General features: G+C 37.2%; 2 protein-coding genes and 1 long non-coding RNA gene across 3 annotated transcripts in view; 1 reads left to right on the top strand and 2 right to left on the bottom strand.

The window, feature by feature from the left end:
- pck2 (phosphoenolpyruvate carboxykinase 2 (mitochondrial)) overlaps window positions 1-13,642 on the bottom strand; it is a 30,041-nt gene extending 16,399 nt beyond the window's left edge. The window contains exons 1-4 of the mRNA XM_036561436.1: window positions 13,321-13,642; window positions 7,697-7,912; window positions 5,278-5,462; window positions 1,761-1,967 (exon numbers count right to left, since the gene is read on the bottom strand). Of these exons, the coding sequence (XP_036417329.1) occupies window positions 1,761-1,967; window positions 5,278-5,462; window positions 7,697-7,912; window positions 13,321-13,352 (640 nt within the window). The 5' untranslated portion in view covers window positions 13,353-13,642. The remainder of the gene's footprint in view (window positions 1-1,760; window positions 1,968-5,277; window positions 5,463-7,696; window positions 7,913-13,320) is intronic.
- A 162-nt stretch (window positions 13,643-13,804) lies between these two features.
- Window positions 13,805-16,820, top strand: LOC118801247. The gene is made up of 4 exons (XR_005006485.1): window positions 13,805-13,916; window positions 15,585-15,709; window positions 15,981-16,077; window positions 16,158-16,820. It is a non-coding gene; the product is annotated as an uncharacterized LOC118801247 (long non-coding RNA).
- A 103-nt stretch (window positions 16,821-16,923) lies between these two features.
- Window positions 16,924-19,447, bottom strand: LOC118801246. The gene is made up of 3 exons (XM_036561437.1): window positions 19,039-19,447; window positions 18,770-18,919; window positions 16,924-17,522 (listed from the first exon to the last, which is right to left on the bottom strand). Exons 1-3 carry the CDS (start codon window positions 19,184-19,186, stop codon window positions 17,113-17,115), a joined length of 708 nt encoding a protein of 235 aa, XP_036417330.1. The 5' UTR covers window positions 19,187-19,447; the 3' UTR covers window positions 16,924-17,112.
- Window positions 19,448-19,953: the final 506 nt, after the last annotated feature.

The following is a 19,953-nucleotide window of genomic DNA, read 5'->3' as shown; positions in this document are numbered from 1 at the left end:
AAGTATTTTGCTTATGATTTTACCTATCTAAGAAGTACTTTGTTTTTAGTCTGGTTAAGGAAACTTCACTTCATGCTGAACATTACAACACAGCTTGAGCTTGTTGTACAAGTGCAATATTCCTCCATCATTAATTGTATCCATGATAAAGGCAGATTAATCACCAGCTTGACAGAATTGATCAGTCTTAGAGCAGCTCATTAAACGCTCTAGAGATCTAAAATAATGAGAAATGTATAAATTCAATTCAATTTGGGTGATCTATGTGTCACAGGCAGGGACAATGCTCTCCAATTTGACTGCAAGGCAAATGGGTGACATCTCACAGCACAATCATGAAGGCAAAGCTAAAAAGCTAAGCCTACATCTTAGGAGCAACATTGTTATGTAATATATGGTTGATACAGTCACATAATAAAAACAATTCGTCAAAGTCTGAAAATATTACTTTTTTCTATTCCATTAACCAAATTGATGCAGTCATGAAGGAATCAGGAAACAGCTACCATTTTACCAACTTCAAAATTTTGCATTTCCAAGAACAATATATTGAACTGAGAGAATGATAAATGTTAAATATAAACTCTAATGTTCCAGCCCCCCATTAAAAACTTTCCCTTGTATTTCTATAAATCTTAAACTAGCACTGTTTTTTTTTTCTCATTGTACAATTCAGACAGGCTGATGAGATTTCCTTTGACAGGCATAAAAAAAAAATCAATATAGGCAGTATTAATTTGATTGATACTGTAGAAATAGGGACTGTAAATCCCATAGTTCTTTATTTAAGACGGCGACACACAATGACAACATGCAGACAGACAGGTAGAAGTAAATGCCTGCAGACCCTTTCTGTCTAGGAGGCATGTACATGGCTGCAGCTGGGGTGGGGTTTGTATAGTTTAAAATCCAGCAGAAAAGGGTAAACAGTTCACTATCGTTGTTCACAAATTAGAGTTTGGAAAATGTGACCCTGCTCCCCGGTGCACACATTAAAAGGTACACTAGAAGACTCCCGTGCCAGTGTCTGTCCATGATGAATGCACATGTTCACTGATGTGATTTCATTTTGTACTAAAACATTCTTGCTCAGGAGGCACATTTGTGATGACTATATGCCTCCAATAAAAACTGGCAGGCAAATATGAGTACATGCCCTCCATTGTTAAGGAGGAGTCTATGAAAAATTTTTGTTTTTAGATTTTACATTGAACTTGGGAGAGAAAACCAAAAATTGCAGTGCAGTAAAATTATTAAAAAAAAAAAAAAAAGAAAACACACACATAAACACATTCCATCATGGATTTTAACCCATTGTTTTCAAAAAAAAAATGAAAACATAAAATAAAGGCTATAACTATTATTCTTGCAAATATTAAATATAAAAAAGTGACCCATATGAAATAACTTGTATTTTTAGATATAAAAATGTACAAAAAAAAAATTATTTTTAGTAACCAGACTTCATTAGGCTTTCTCCGAATGCTTTCCTTTCCTTGATGAAGCTTTGCACAATCCAAACTTTTAGTGAGGAGCCACCTGGGATGTTTTCCAACAGGATAAAAACTTAAAATTGTTCTTACACATCCTACAAATAAATTACTTGTTGGGGTATGTTCATTTTTTTTCTTTGAATAATTTTGCCATTCTTCATAAATATTTCTTCATCCCCTTTTTTTTGCTCATCTTTAACAAGAGTGCCAATAATTCTGAAGGGCACTGTACACAAACTTGGCTTGATTGGAATACAACATTAGTACCTTTAAGTGGCAGAGGTCTGCCCAATGAGTGTTGGCAACGCACAAACTCTACCCCTTGTGCAAGTTTCTCCATGACAGGTGTGCCTGTGCGAGTCATAATTCCCATGCTGGCTACCACATATGGAGAGTCCGTTACCTGAACACCAAATTTGGCCAATGAGGAGTTAACCGGACCCATACTGAAAGGGATAACATACATTGTCCGACCTGTGGGGAGACAAGGAAAGAACAAAATATTAAGAGCCATATTTAATAGTTTGTCTCAATTGATTTAACACATTTTTTTTGTCTGGTGTCAAAACAATTAACTCTGACAAAATTTGCTTAGGAATACAAATAAATACTATGTAATAAAACAAATCTGTGTCAGACCTATAAAAACACTGTATATAAGGCCTTTTATTATCTTATTACTGGCACAGCAATACTAATGCCATTTTTCATTAAGAATTTATCAAAGTCTTTGCCATTTCCTATCCAAAAATATTTTTTCTGATTGTAGTTTATAGTAATCTTCATACACAGTATGCCTACAAAATCATCTAATGTCTTAAAATGATGAAAAATCAGATGGAGGTATTTGAAATACACAAATTCTTGTAATTCGACTTTTACTTGACTATTACACCGATCAGGCATAACATTATGACCACCTCCTTGTTTCTACACTCAATGTCCATTTTATCAGCTCCACTTACTATATAGGTGCACTTTGTAGTTCTACAATTACAGAATGTAGTCCATCTGTTTCTCTGCATACTTTGTTAGCCCCCTTTTACCCTGTTGTTCAGGGGTCAGGACGCCTATGGACCCTCACAGAGCAGGTACTATTTGGGTGGTGGATTATTCTCAGCACTGCAGTAACACTGACTGTGTCTGTGTCGCTGCTGGGCTGAGAACAGTCCACCAACCAAAAATATCCAGCCAACAGTGTCCTGTGGGCAGCGTCCTGTGACCACTGATGAAGGACTAAAGGATGACCAACACAAACTGCACAGCAGCAGATGAGCTATCGTCTCTGACTTTACATCTACAATGTCTAATAGAGTGGACACACCACCACCAGAGAAACAGGTGAACTACAGTCTGTATTTGTAGAACTACAAAGTGTACCTATATAGTAAGTGGAACTGATAAAATGGACAATGAGCATAGAAACAAGGAGGTGGTCATAATGTTATGCCTGATCAGTGTACATGCCAAGACTCAAAATTATCTAGCATAATTACTACCAAGTGGCAAAATGAATAAACATTGATGAATTTCAACAAAATAAAAAATTCCCAAGGACAGTCACACCATATTCACTACAAGAAACACGTCTAAGTAAGAATATGCCCAAAGACAGGAAAGGGGAGGGCTGAGGGGGCGTCCCTTTTCCTGGGCATATTTTTTAACCAGCCCGAAATGGCCACGTTTCACATGTATGCACATTCACCTGATCCTCTATGTTTTCATTCAGGGACGCATTCACAAACTCCGAAAAACTCCAGTGCTATAACAAACTACAGACTAGAGACAGAAATTGCAAGAGAGAAAATGCATAAGCAAATGAATTTATAAACAAAATGCTGTTAAAAAGGGCAAATCTACTACATAAAATTCACTCACCGAAAAACAGACCCAATTTGAGCCTGTTGTTGTGCATATAAAATCGACCTAAAACCCAAAATTTTAACAGGCCTTGGGTTGGGAAGCAGACCTCTAAATTGTTTATCAAGTTATCCAGGTGGAAAGGTTTGTTTTAGTGTTTCAAAGTAGCCCATCAGTAATATATAATTCAAAATATAATAATAAATTGCTTATCTGTTAGTAAAGAGAAGGCATGTAGAAGAGATGGTTGATGTGTTTTTTTTTCTAGTTTTTAAGATTTTGTTTACAAGAGACTTCAGTAATCAGCGCTGAATTCCGGAAAGATGTATTCATGTCTAACTCCTCATTTTAAATAAAAAAGGTTTTAGAATTCCTGGGGAGGATGCCCAAAAACATTCCTACAATGAATTGTGCTGAACCCCAGATCTTTACATGTCACCCCTGGCTGAGGGTGTTGCATCATTCCCTACTCTTTAAACATGTTTAACTGCAAAACTGTTTGAAAAATAATGAGAGACAAGAATGTGTACATAATTAAAAGTCTGCTGGTGCTGGGCATAGACAGCATTTGCTAAAAAAGTAAAAAATCAGCTCCTAATGAGTGCAAATAATTCAGGATGTACACAAAACATTACGACCACCTGCCTAATATACTGTTGCTCCTCTCCGTGCCATCAAAACATCTCTAACCCACGAGGCATGGACTCTGAAGGTGCCCTCTGGTATCTGGCACCAAGACATGAGCAGCAGATTCTCTGAGTCCTGTAAGTTGCAAAGCAGAGCCACTGCGGATGAGACTTGTTGTTCCCATAGATGCTTGTTTGGAATGATGGGAATTTGGAGGCCACGGCAACACCTTGAACTCTTCACCATGTTCCATGTTCAAACCATTCCTGAACAATGTGTGCAGTGTGGCATATTATCATGCTGAAAGAGGCCACTACTGTCAGGAAATACCATTGATGTACCTCACCTGCAACTAAGTTTAGGTAGGTGGCATGTGTCAAACCTCAGAGTTTCCCAGCAGAGCATTGCCCAGAGCATTACACTCCCTCCACCAGACTGTGTGCCTCCCACAGTGCATCCTGGTGCAATCACTTCCCCAGTGACATGGTGCACACATACCCGGCCGTCCATGCAATGTAAAATAAAACAGAACACATCAGACCAGACGACCTTCTTCCATTGCTCCAAGATCCAGTTCCAATGCTCAGGTGTCCATTGTAGGCACTTCTGATGGTGGACAAGGGGTAACATGGGCACATTCTTCCTGTAACCATCATTAAAAATTTCTGTGACTTGTACCACGGTTGCACTTCTGTCAGTTTGGACAAGATGGGATAGCCTTGGTTGCCCTCACACTTCATTAAGCCTTAGCCATCCAACACTCTCTCATGACCACTGTTGGTAGGTTCTCACCACTGCTGATCAGAGCAGCCCACAAGCCTTGCTTTTTCAGAAATGCTCCGATTCTGCTGCTTTCTAAAGATGCTTAGGTCTTAGGATTTCTCACAACATGTTGACTATGACATTTTGTTTACCGTCTAATATATCCCAGATCTAGACACACAGTTGTTACCAGAGGATCAACAACACAATACAAGCAGCCTATGTTTAAGACAAGGTATACTTTTTTGACAAACTCATCAAAGTCCATGCATATTTATAAGGGAAAGGATGTTCATACTAAAGCATTTTCTTGGAAGAATGGCATATAAATGTGAAACAAACATAACACACATTCATTTTACATGTACCTAATTTAATTAATCTATTAAAATGTCTGACTGAATACTAGCTCAAGACTTACATAGAGGAAAGACGTCAAAGTCAAAACATATTAATGTTTTTGCTCTTTCATCAGGCAGTATGGCCTGTTAATTCAGAATCCCTCCAGAAGCTTAACTGTGACACACAAACAGACCTGTCATGCAGGCTGGGAAACGGTCCTCTCTTGCTTTCAGGAAGTCACTCTCACTCATCCAGTTGCCAAGCTGGCTCTTGATGCTGCTACTTGGAATGGGAACAGCGTCTCTCTGCTGCCTAGTCACTACCACTGTCTTACTCTCTACACGAGCCACATCTTTAGGGTCTGTGCGGGCCAGCCAGCTACAACAAACAGCATGTTTATAAATCAGTACAATTCTTTAATAATCATTTAACAGTTGAAGTGATTTTTAGCATTGCTTTCTTAAATAATAAAATCTTGCTGCTCAACATTTGCATCTTTCATACAAAGGACTTTAAGGCACAGTTTGAAAGCAGCTCCAGCTCTGATCTCCCCAACATTACATTAAAGTATATTATTTGTAATTTGCCAGCTATGGGCATCCCCTTCTCTGCCGAAGTTTTAGGTCTTGTCTTTACAGATTCCCCATGCACATCTTTTGAATATCTGGAGCTTTAAATTTAAAGTACATTCAAAGGAACGCCCTCCCACTGTCCTGTTAGTAAAGTTCCCACCCCTACATTTACGGCATTTGGCAGAGAAGAGAGCTGTTTAGATTTTCTCATAACTGCTTGTGGGGCCCTCACTAATGGTTCAGGCCCCTGGGCATGCTCTCCTAGAATCCAATGGATGATCCGGGCCTAATAGTGTGGGTTTTGAACTTTCAATGCACTGACATGATGTGACAAGTACATGTGACATTATGCAATTTCTCACAGCTAGCAACGTTTTAGTCAAATTTACAATTTTTTTTATGTGAATGGTTGAAGTTATGATTTCATATGCTATGCTTTCACATGATTTTTCATGATGCATATTTATGGATCACAGAAATGACAAATTTGTTTCATAAACGAGGTGCTAGTTCCTGATCTGGCTTGTTCTTGCACAAATTAAGGCCTATGCTAAATATTACTAACATAATATTGGATTACTGTAAATTACATGCCATTTTTCAGAAAAGAAAGCAATACTGTAAATTACTGAAGTATTAAACATAACATTTATAAAATACCAAAACACATGTATAAACTAAGAAAACAAGCTAACCAATATAGTGAGAAATTAAGAACCTTTCTGACAGTAATTTATTTGTAATGCTGAATAGGATCCCAGCTGTTTGCTGCATTCAATGTCTACATTACCCCAGAGCACTCAAATGTGGTGAGTTGAGATCTTTCTCAATCTTTTATTGGTTTAACAGAATGCTTATTGTAGTGGGAATGAAAAAGTTTGACAAAAAGGTCAGTCAACTTGGCTACAATCACCTCATTTGTTTAGAAATTCCCTACAAATATAAATGTGGCAGTTATCAGTGGCAAAAATTTTAATGACCTCTTACATGCTAACCTAGTGTTTGGGTGTAGAAGCATTAGCTGCACAGTAGTGCACAGCAATATATTTTTCCATATCATTTGATATCTATAATTACTTATCATTATGTATTCTGTAATGCTCAAATTGACTGAACTGCAAATAAAAGGCAAATAGCACCATGTACAATACTAGAGAACATCATGTTAACAACAATACCTGAGTTAATAATAAATACAAAATATAGAATAATACAATATAATATAACCACCCAGGCATAACAGCATGTTCAATTTTACTCTGCACTTTCCGGTACCACTTTTCAACTACATTTTGGTGTTTACAAAGTGAGTACGCAATTCAACAAATGGCTTTATGCTAATCCTATATGCTATATAAGCTACAAGCATGGTCAATTTTGGTGTAAATTTGACAAAAAAAAATTAGGAAGCAAAATTGGATAAGGAATCAGCAGTGAGGTTAGAGGTCAACCTTTTGCTTTAGTCTCTAGCTGCTTAGATATTTCTCCCCAGCAAAAAGACTCTCACATGCATCTTCTTTTTGTTGAGATCTCAAAAAAGGTCATAAAATGTCATAAATTCTCCTCAGATTTGCCAAGATAACAATGCTCATGTTCATCTGCCATAAAGGCAGTATAAATCAACTATTTCTCATCCAAGACTAAAAGCCTTCTCAGTTTTGATGCTGTGAATATCTTCATCATTTTTATCAGACATATCTGGAGTCTCCTTTTTGTCTACTATAATTTAGCAAAAACATCTGTGAGAATTAAGCATTTGTCTGTGACCCACAATATAATACAAAAGAAGATTAATAATTGTACATTGTGATAAAGTTTACATAAAAGTTTATTAGGTATGCTTGATATTGATGGTGACCTAAAAAAATATATATATACACATACACACATCGTAAATTTATCGAACATTTCTTATAGTTCTATCGAGAAAAGTTATATTGCGATACTTATCGTTATCATTTTATCGCCCAGCCCTAAGTACAATATAGTAAAGGTGCCTACTTTAAGTGCAAAGCTTAGAACTGACATTGCATTACTCACCAGTTCTTATATTTCTGCAATTTTTTCACCATGCCTTCTTTTTCCATGCCAGCCAAAATGTCTGCTGTCTCTTCAGGTGTGCCTGTCACCACATGCACTTTAGCAGGATTGCATTCTGCCACAGCACCAGAGACAAATTCCACCACAGCTTGGGGGAGCGGGGGAATGGAAGCCAGGGAGCGAAACCCTACTGCAGCTGTGCCAAAACTATCCCGCCTGTAAACACAATAACATCCACCAATTGTTAGGTACATAATAAAATCACCATTACAGAGAAATCAAGTAATTTGTGTAATTAAACTAATTAATGTACAAACTGTGGGACTAAATTATTTCACTCCAAGCTGCAAATAATCCAGTGGCTATAAGGTCATGCAGTCTTATGCTCATATAGAGTTGGATTTAATAGTTTTGCTGGTGTTTTAAGAAGGTATGAAATTTGTTATCTGTGTGAGAAGAAATTTTTTATCTTAACAATAAAAATGTATATTTAGATCACAAAGCCAAACAAGAATAATACATGCAAATGAAAATAAAATAATCTGAAGTTAGTGCACTAGCAAATGAGTGCTGCCACTAATGGCCAACTGTTTCAATTATGTGTAAATGCAATATCAATTCTTGTGTCAAGCAATATGAATTAAATTTGTTTAAAAAAAATCTTTTTCCATTCCATAAAAATAATAATAATAATATTCATTTAAGGCACTATTGACAATTGTGGAATCTGTGTTGGATCACATTTGTGCATAAAATACACATGATCCTCCTCCAAAAGTATTTGAATGGCAAGGTGAATTCTTATGTTTTACCTATACACTAAGATCAAACGATGAATATGAAACAATAGATCAGAATTTTATCGTTTATTTCCTGATCTTTACATCTAGATGTGTTATATGACTTAGAACATGGCACCCATTTTTCAGGTGGTTCTTGTTGCCCAGGTGTCCCCTGTTAGATTGATTGTTTAATGAATTAATAGCTCTGAATGTCTATTCTTGGTTTGAGCCCTGGGTTTTGGCTTGTGAAGACTGCATTTGTTGTTAAAAAGGATAAACCAACATGAAATCCAGAAAGTCAAGACAGTTCTTCAAGCGTTCTTTACTAAAGAAAATGTCTCTATATAGAACCATGAACACTCAAAGAACTCTCCACATGATGAAAGTGTTCTTCAGATTGACAGAGAATGTGCTTTAATTGGTTCTATACAGAACCTTTTTAAAAAGGGTTCTATATAGCACCAAAAAGCTTTCTTCTATTGTTACAAGCTTGAAATCATAACAATAGAAGAACACTTTTTGGTACTATATAAAACCCTTTTCAAAAAGGTTCTATATAGAACCATGTATAAAAGATTCTTCATCAATCTGACAAACCCTCTTATGATGAAAAGAACCCTTTAATCATGCAAAGTGTTTTTTGATTGTTCATGGTTCTACATAGAACCATTTTCTTTACTAAAGCAGCATTAAAGAGCCATCTTTAAGTGTATGGGAGAAAAAAAAGGAATTTTGAAGCTGAGAAAAGATGCACAAGCATTGAGCATAGCTAATACAACAATTTGGAATGTCTTGAAAATGAAAGAAACCAAAGAAACAACAGCAGTTGATGACTGAAAAAACCTCCACAAGGCAGGGGTGGAAATAGCACAATCCACTGTTTAAAGAAGACTTTGAGAGCAGAAATATGGAGGCCTTCCACAAAATGCAAATAGAGAGAATTGGAAGGCCAGATTGGAATTCACAAAGAAATACAGAGGTGAGCAACAAAAGTTCTGGAACAGTTTTACAGACTGATGAGACCAAGATTAACCTCTACCAAGTGACTGAAAGGCAAAAGTATGGAGAAAGAAAGAATCTGTTCATGATCCAAAACCTACAAGCTTATCTGTCAAACATGGTGGAGGTAGTGTCATGGATGCTTCTGAAACAGGCTCACTAATCTTTATTGATGTAAATAATTATGCTAGTCTACAGAAGTCTACAGAAACATTTTGCCTTTTATTACAAGGAAATGCACCTATTTAACTGGAAGGAACTCCATTTTGCAGCAAGAGACTGGCCAAGTCAATGACAATTCGGCACGCATTTCACCTCCTGAAGAAAAGACTCAAGGTAAAAAACCCAAAATAAACAACAACTAAAAGAAGCTGTGGTCAAAATCACAAAAGAAAAATGCAACAGCTGGTAATGTCAGTGAGTCACCAGCTTCATGTAGTTGCTGCATGGACACAGAACCCGCAACCCTGTGAGCAACTGGCCAAATCTCTAACCTCTATGCTGCCACTGCCCTGTTTCGATGTAAATATCAGCTAATAAAATGAAATTCTGATCTATCGTCTCATTCATCTTTTGATCTCAAACTCAAATGTCTTCAGTGTATAGCAAAAACAAAGGAATTGTCCTTACTGTTCCAAAACTTTCAGACAACTGTGTATTAATAGGACAAAAAATATATTAGAATGAATGAACATGTTTAGAAACATTCATGCTTGTGGAATGAAAACCTAAATGAAGAAAAGAATTAACTATATGATTTGTAAAGCACAGGCACATATGAAGAACTGCTCTTCAGACATTTCTTGGCACGAATTCAAGAAGAGTTCTTGCTCAATTATGAAAAAAAGTCTGTTGCTCAACTGCTGTTCAAAATGTCTATCTAGGTTCAGTCATACCCAGCTACAGCAAAAAGCTGAAAACTAATACAGACAAAATAAGAGAAGATAAATGAATTATTACCTCCTGTTAAGGGGTATGATTTGTGAGAGCGAGCGACAGAGAGAGTGCAAGACAGATAATAAGTTTCTTTTTACTGTCACCATTTTTCGAGCTCTAGCTAGCTTCGTTAACTTTTTTGACTAAGAAAGTAATGAGAACTACTTTCAAATAGAGTGACTCTTGATTAGATGACTAAAGTTCAAGACATATGAGGAAGACATTGCTGTTCTCTTTCATTGGTGTCTATCCCTTTATTCACAGAACCTGCTTTTATTCTATCATGCTAAAACTTCTCTGAAAAAAATAATGTCTGAAAATATTCAAAATTTGCAGCATTTACTGCTTTATAATGTATTTCACTTAATGCTTCAAAAAGATGACTAACGCTTTACCCATCAAAGGAGTTTTATTATTATTTCTAATATCTACTCTTTTTTGTAACATATTACATGTAGGCTACAGGACTGAGGTTTTAAAAATATATCAAAATAAGTGCAGTAGTCTGATAAACTGACACCAGAAAACACAGATAAGTTCCCAGTTTATCAGGATTTCATCACATTGATTCTTATTTTCGCTCTTTCATTTACTCTCATAGATAGCTCCTGAGCTTTGCTCCTTTCCTATCCTCAGAAGCCAAACACACACCTCCTTGAGAGTGGGCCAATCAGGCAAGTATACGCACTTACTCCCCCTCCGCCCTACTCTCCTTGGTTTAATTGTTCCCCAAGCACATGCACACATGCACGCCCACATCATATGCAGTCTCACAGAATTTTTCAAATAACTAATTTTCACTTGAAGAAATGTCATTGTGTCAGAAATTATCTTGTAGCTTAGAAACAGAGACTGAATCCATGTCATAAACCACACACTTATGAACATGCTCTGTAAGAGAACTATCAGTCAGCAGCATGCTCTATGTAGGAAAAAGCTTAAAGAGATGATTTCCTGCTGTGCAGATTTGCTGTCTGTGAGCAATGATACTACTCCCTCTAAAAGAACATAACAGTAAAGGAATGCAGAACAAAAAAGGAATGAGGATTAGAAAGACTGGATTACATTATACTTCACTAGAAATGCCAGCCTTACACCTGAATGCTGTTAAATGGACTCAGAAGAAGAAACCATCTTCCACAAGGGTCACAAATCAGTTAATAATTTCTCAGCAGGTCAAGAACATCTAGTCTTTGTGTCACAAGTTCAAGTTCTGTCAGCTAAAGCATAGTAAATTTGGTTTTATATTTTCAACTCTCTCTTTAATGCAGACAGCAAACTACAACCAAATATATTTAAAAAATATCCTTCATTACGTTTCAATTAACTTACTGCTTTACTCATTAAGAAAGTTTTATTTCCCATGAATTTAGCTACAAGAATGTAAAAGTATATAAAATGATGTGTAGTGAAGAGAGCGACTTCCTTTAAGATTACCACAGACTGCAGTTTCTGAAAACACACCTTAAATTTACAGGCTATTTTTTCTTGCCCTAGAACGATTGTGTCATGCCAGTTGGGACTTTAAATCAGAAATTAAATCACTTTTAGCAAAAAGAAGAGCTTCTCCTAAGCTTGCTACAGCTTGCAGCTGCCAAAAAACCATGGTTAAAAATCATACTTCTCTGATAGAAATTTTATTTCTATCAAAGCATTGTGAAATCACTTGTGCAGATTGACAAGAATTCATTGTTTTTAACCCTCTAAACAGTGCCTCTGGGGAGATTTATCAGAAAACATGAAATTAGTTTCTAAGTTTAAAAGATATGTCTAGTTGGATGTCAAAAAAGTTGGATAAACCAGGATAAGTTGGCAAGATAATAGACTCTGATCTTAGCATTGTTCCTCATATAAAGAACATCTCTAAGGTTGTGTTTTATCACCTGAAGAAATAGCAAATGTTATGCCTCAAAGGAGGATGCATTTGTTACCAGAAGACGGGATTACCGTAATGCTGTCTCTCATGGAAAAATACATATCTACAAAAACTATTTATCCCTGTTACAAAATGTGGCTGTAAGGATCTTAAAAAAGAACAATGACAGCAAACATATGACACTTATTCTTGAAAATTACAACGGCTAGCTGTGGGACCCAGAACAAATGTTAAGTTTTTTTTTTTTTTTTTTTAGTATTTAAGACTCAATGCTATAGTTAATGCTGTGGATTAGAAACTATACTCCCAACCAGAGTTTAAGATCTGTGAATGCTGTTTTCTTTGAGAGGCCCCAACACAAAATGAAGAAAACTGGTGTAACTGGTGTAAACTTTAGTTTTTTGTGTGTCATGGATATGGAATTCACTTCCTTCTAAAGTTTGTCGGGCACCCTTAATAGATACATTTAAAAAGCAGCTTAAATTTTTATTTTGTAAAGCATTTTCAGCTACTTTTTTGTATGAAATGTCCTCTTCAAGTGTAAAATATCAGGGAAGTACTACAGAATGGGTACAGTAAATTTATTTTATCCAGATTTACTCAAAAATGAGTAAAATTCAATAAAGGAAAGTTTCAACACGCTAAAGGGTACTTACAGGAGATTGTTTTGTCATTTTTGATTCATTAAAGCATTTTACCAAACGTATGTTCTGCGAAACTGAACGAAGGACATTCTTGAAATATTTTTGTTGTGGTTTGTTTTCTGTCTTCTTGGGAGAGTGAAAATATAGTTTTATTTTCTTTGCTGAACTTTCATTTCATGAGAAATCAAAGGAAGATGGTTGAATTTCCAACGAATACCGAATTTAAAACCAACTTACCGCACTACCTGCAAACTCTTCAGTCACTCGGTTAGGTAAACGAGCACCTACACTCGTACAGTAACTTTGGTAGCTTTTCAACAATGGTAGCACATGCAAAAGTTACAAAAACATTTCATTTTATGATAAAAAGGGTAAAAAGACACATACCTTCTCAGCACACCCAGTAAACGACACGACATCTTGAGAAACAGGCTAGTAACAAAAGAAATGTTCCAAAAACAAGGAGAGTGTCCTGGGAGCGCCTACGCTTCACTCTAACCACTTCTTATATATGGGTAATCTCAAAGATAGAAGCCCCAGTTTTGAGGTTAGCCTGAGAGACCCTTGCACTTTAACACGTGTAACTTATCTTGACGCCACACGTCTCTTGCTCAAGTACCATTGCTCTTCTTCCAATCATGCCCATTGGTTAATACTAAACATGAATCACATTGAGTTGGATGTGCAAATAATACTACTTCGGCTGTCCGTAGTTACAGTCCGCCACGTCAATAAAAGGCTCTATCACTGCAGCCAACAAAGAGTTCAAGCTGGTCTAACCACCCCCTTAAAACGTTCTGGAGGAGAAAGCTATAGTATCATTTCAATCCTAAAATCTTTTTAGCTTGTGTTTTGAGGTGTGTCCCAGTGTCTAATATCAAGAACAACTTCATCTTCCACCGTACGCCTAGACAGCTGTAAAATCTCCTAACACCGGCTGACGCAAGCTCTCGACTCCTGTTCCTCTTCCTGTATCCGTGAAGGTATACTGTAGGCTGTGTTTTGCATAAACGTGACACCCGCTTTGCGTTGTTTTTAAATAAAGTTGTAAAGTTCACATCGCAAATGGGTTATTTTTTAGACTTCCAATAGGCTATAGCTTTGGGTACACAGTGTACTCGGCAGTGCCGAGTAAGCACGTTTGCAAGTTAATAAACAATTGTTAGCGGAGGGAGGAAACAGACAGCCTAAGCGATACGTGTGCCGCCTCCTTCGTTCAGAAGGTTTATGTCTGTGTAACGGTGTGCATTTTAAATAGACTGTTTCATTTATAGACGTTGTCGCATGTGTAGCTTTACAGTTCTTAAAGCATAAAGTATAATTTACTGATCTAAGCCTGTTTAGTTTTTATTGTAATCATAATACATTTAGGCAGGCACAAAATGAGGCTGTCCTACAAGTCGATAGGTGCAATCAATATCAGGAAAGCTGTGTCCATACAACATGTGTGGCGAAGCATGCAAAATAAATATTTAGTTGAGCAAGATGCAATAAAAGTAGTTACCCGGTGCGCAGACATACATTGTTAAGTAAGCTGTACCATAGAAGTGTTCACTGTAGGCAGAGTAATCTGTGCAAATAGACTTGAGTACTTGAATATGCTGTTGGTAGTACTTTGTTTTATCAGGAGTAACCTTTGAGCAGTGGTAATCGCTTTCGCGTGTGTGAGTAAATTGGAGACCTGCCTCTGACTAATGTTATAAGTGTTGACACATAGGATATCTATTAAAAAGGTAGTGTGTATTAAATGTAAGATAAAATATTGATGCTCAGTGTTTTTCTTACTTCAGTAACTTCTTAATGCACTGATATACATGTGACCCGAAATGTTCACTGGCTATGTTTACATGCAGAGATTTTCGCCAATCCGATTGAATACATTCCGATTACAGATTCAGACTGAGGTGTTTATATGCACATCGTACTCTACAATCTTATGAAAATCTCCATTTACATGCACAGTACACGTAATCCGATCCAAAATTACGCGCATGCGTGGACTACAATTTAGTGTAACCGTTACTATGACAACAAGCTTCTCGTGAGTCCAGTAAGAGTGAGTCGAGCAGGAGTATGTTGCCTGAGTTCACAGCTGGCGTGCTTGTGTTTTTAGTTGTTTTAAAATTATGGCCGACTCAGGAAAACGTAGTTCACATGTACTTTTTAAAAAAGGGGCGAGAGGAAGACGTCGTGTCCTGCAACATTCTGAGACACATAAACTGGATGCCAATCCCACCACCGATGACACGATACCTCTGGAAAGTGCGCAGTAAAGACTGGTGGGAGAGAGTCGTACTGAAGGAATTCACAGATTTGGAGTGGAAGCTAAATTTTCGAATGACACGGCAGTTGATTGAATGATTTTATGCGAATTAATGTCAGACTATATGGCCCCCGCAGAACATACCGTAAGAACCCCTATACCAGTAATAATGCGTGTTGCTGTTGCCTTGTACAAGCTAGGCTCTTGCGCCGAGTATCGCGTTATCTCCAACCAGTTTGGCATCCACAAAAGCACCGTCAAGAAATTTGTGTATCTGTTCTGCAAAGGAATTGTACAGTCGCCAATTAAACAACTTATAAAGGTTCCAAATGAAGAAGCAGCTTTGGAGCTGGCTCGCAGATTTGAAGCCATTTCCTATATACCTCAGATTATGGGCCTAATCGATGGAACACACATTCCAGTTCTTCCCCCCACAGATGGGTACAAAGATTTTGTAAATAGAAAAGGCTGGCCCTCCTACGTGCTTCAAGGAGTAGTTGATGACAAAGGCTGGTGAGTCAATTTCACAGCATAATTTTAATTACATTTAAATAAACATTTATTTTCTACATTTGTATTTTAAAATTGTTGCAAATAACAGAAATCTTAAATCAGAGTCTATGTTAAGTTAAATATGAAGCATTATTATATAGTAACATTATTAGATACACTATGTGTATGTATATTGTAAAAACATCATTCTATTTTTTATGGTTATGACCATAAAATGCAGATCAGTTAATCTTTGTTTCTAAAATCTATTTTTATTTTTTGTCTTTTCTAGCTTCTGGAACATCAGCTGCAAAATGCCTGGGAGCGCACATGATGCCACTGTGCTTCGTCAATCTGAGCTCTTTCAGAAGGCTCACCTCCTGCCCAAGGTAATGTGTTATGTAAGACGGTGTATTCTTAGAGCTTGTTCATAGTCACGGTACATAATATCCATCTTCTTACTTTATAGGGTGTGAAAAACATTGAGGGAGAAGAAGTCTGACTCCTGGTTGTTGGTGACCCTGCTTACCCCTTACTTGACTGGTTAATTAAAGGGTACACAAACTCCCCCAACCTGACACCAGAGCAGGAGTCATTCAGTGTTTACCTTAGCTCACTTAGGGTAGGGGTAGAGATGGCTTTTGGCAAGTTAAAATCAAGGTGGCGAGTACGGCTAAAAAGAAGTGACTTTCACTTCTCATTCGCACCTACGATGATTGCCACATGCTGTGCTTTGCACAATTTTTGTGATAAGAAGAAAGATGGCGTCAGTATTAACTGGCTGGAAGTTCAACCAGTTAATGTATCTACCAGCAACAGTGGCATCAATGCAAGGGAGGTACTAACCAAGTATTTAGCCAGTCAATTTCCCCTTCGACAGGGTCACTTACACTAAACAATTCAGAGTAACTGCAGATTTTAAATCAACATACTATGTATAGTCATATGTAAATGTTACAACACCCCTTGGTCAAATTGCATGTTCTGTTAAAACTTTAGGTTAAAATAACTACACATGTGCAGAGAGAAAAAAAAAATTTATCTTTAAGTTAATATATTGTGGAAAAAAACTGGCATGCATCAAAGGTAAAGAGACACTGTTTTATTTTTCAATATTTGAAGTTCAGCGACGTCAATTGAATGGGGGTTGTCTAAACCTTTGCATATGACTGTACATACTACTCATTACTCATTAACTCTGGACATACAAAGTATGCAAAAACAAAAAGAAAACATTTAAGTGAAAGCACATTTTATTGTATAGCAATTTTTGTGCAACATACTATACCTTAATTTGAGCTATTAAGGCACAGTTATGTTCTTTAACCGTAGGAGAACAGTGTGGTGAACAATTTGTTTTTGAATGTAAAAAATGTCAGCAGCAACAAATAAAAAATTGTGCATACATTGTGTAAACCTTTAGTTCAGTTTAAATAATGAGTGCTGTTTATGAAAGTGTAACTGTCAGTGTCACTATAGAATGGGGTGTTCTGTGAGCGGTGAACATTTTGGCTGTCAGGGTATGGATGACATGGTTGGAGATGGGAGTATTGGAATTGTGCGGTTCCACCCTGGGTAAATGGTGGCATGCTCATTGTCTGGGAAAAGATGCTACTAAGACCTGATAGTAGTTGCCCTACAAGACGCTCATTTAATCGTGAGGTTTCCTCGACCAGTTTAGCAAGAAGCCTCTCTTCACCTTGTTGGCTTCTCTCCAGTTGTTTTTCCATCCAAACATTTTGCACCTCCTGCATCTTTTCCAGAAATGATTGCTGCTCAGTTGACCAAGTGCACATGGCCTTGTCGTAACGAGAGGAAACTCTTGTTCCAGGTCCTGCAAAGACATGTAGTGGACTATAAGCAATTTTTTAGTATAAATCCATTACCAATAGCTTTTACTTTAACTACATATAGAAAACACCCTGAACACTATTCTCTTTTTTCATGAGATTCAGACTTTTATTTTGTGTTTTATTACAGGGAAATTCTAAAATACTTGTGAATGTGCTTAAATGAGCTATAACAGCAACCTAGAATCACTAAGTGTTTCCCACATATTACTGGTCAGAAAGACACCAAAAGGACAAAATACAAAGTATGTACAATAAAATTTAAAAGTAATAATCGTTGAAGTTCTTCCCTCTCTACTTTCACATATTTTAAAAACTAAGCGTAACATGGCTTAAAAGTACTAAAACCCCAAACTATAAACACAACTTCTCTCATTGCTATGTTTGGCATGTGACAGTGCTTATAACCATATGTCAAATGTTGGTTGCTTTAACTTGTTAAATTTAAGCTCTTTCTTTATACACTCACCGAGCACTTAGGAACACTAATATTAATACTAATACTGGGCAGGGCATCCTTTTGCTCTAAAAAAACTATCTAAATTGCTTTCTTCCACAAGATGTTTTTCCTTTGAGATTATAGACCATGTTGACGTGACTGCATCATGGAATTCCTGCAGATTTTTCAAGTACACTTTGATGCTCCTGTTTTACCACATCCCAAGGTGTTCTATTGGACTCAGATCTGGTGACTGGGAAGGTCACTTAAGAAAACTAAGCTCATGGTCATGTTTATGAAACCAGTTTTAGATGACTTTTGCTTTGTGATATGGTGCTTTATCATGCTGGAAGTAGCCATTACAAGATTGTAAAGTGTGGCCAAGAAGGGATGCACACAGTCAGCAACAACACTCATGCAGGCTGTGGCATTCAAGTGATGACTGATTGGTATTACAAGTCCCAAAGTGTACCAAGAAAACATTCCCCCACACCATTACACCACCATCTGAATGAGGAGGTACCTAGGTGGTTGTTTTGGTACATTAAGCCAGGTTAAGCTTTTTTTCTTATAATGGGTATAACTAGAGAATAAAACCTAACAAACATATATTATTTTTAGATTACAGGTTTGTGTCTTTGACAGTAAAAAGTACTCATGACCAGTGAGTTATGAGACATTTGATTAGATCTTTGTTTAAGTACATTAAGCCAGGTTAGTTTTAGAGTTTTAGAATGTTCCATGGAAGCCTAAACCTAAAGTAATGCTGGAGTAATTAAGAAATGAATGTACTTTTTCGTGAAGCCCCATTGGTCTGCTCGCTGCCATCATCAGACTGGACGCTGGAGCTGGTTCCACTTGCAAATGTAGATTCCTGGGCAGCGGTAGCGTTATCAGAGTTATCAGAGGTGATCTGGTCCGCATACTCCTCAGGGCTAGAATCTTTAAAAAGGTAAAGACACTATAATCAGGCTCAGTTAAACAGAAATTAAAGCTAGCTAACTAGACAAATATGCTCATTATGACTAGCTAATCAAATAAGTACCCAGCGATGCACTTACCCTTGTTAACGTTTTCCAGCGTATCCATCGTCAGCAAACCCAACATCAACACTGTTTTCATCCGTGTTAGCAAGGGGTCGATCTCCCATGAATTCGTCCATAATATCGTAAAACGGAAAAGTGGACGGATCGGAGCCGCTTTCACCATTCTGGCTTTTAGCTTTGTGATACGCCGATTTGAGAAACTTCCATCTGTTTTTAATTTGCTCTATAGTTCGTGTAAACCCGCTGTCGTTCATTTGCTCATATAGTTACTTGTCTGAACAGCTCGTTATTACGAGCTTTACGGCCATCCATCCTGCTGATTATTTTTAAAGTTTGAAGCATAAACTTTGTCTCTCCTGAAGACCAGTTTCTAGCTCCCGCCATGTTGAAACTTCCGCTATGACGCGACGCACATGTGCAGAACGTACTTACATGTTCCGACTGGAATGTGATCGGATTCAGGCGTTTACATGGCTATTATTCTTCTATTTAACGGATTATTTAGAAGTTTACCCACCTCGCTCAATCGGATAGAAATTGTATTCCGAATGGCCTCAATCAGATTAGTCTATTCCGATTGAGGTGTTTACATGGACGTATTATATTCCGATTGAGCTATTAGTCGGATTCTTAACGGATTATCAGTCTGCATGTAAACGTGGCTACTACTGTTAAAGGAACAGTAGTAACTCATTGGCTATGTTTACATGCAAAGATTTTTGCCAATCCGGTTGAATACATTCCGATTACAGATTCAGACTGAGGTGTTTATATGCACACTCTATTGAACAATCTGATGGAAAATCTTCGTTTACATGCGCACTGCAAGTAATCCGATCGAAAATGACGCGCATGCGTGGAGTACCACTTAGAGTAAACGTTACCATGACAGCGAACATCACGTGAGATCCAGTCAGAGATGAGTTTTCA

The sequence above is a fragment of the Colossoma macropomum genome, unplaced genomic scaffold, assembly GCF_904425465.1.
Source record: "Colossoma macropomum unplaced genomic scaffold, Colossoma_macropomum, whole genome shotgun sequence".
Taxonomy (NCBI): Eukaryota; Metazoa; Chordata; class Actinopteri; order Characiformes; family Serrasalmidae; genus Colossoma; species Colossoma macropomum.
This window is presented reverse-complemented; position numbering and strand designations above follow the sequence as displayed.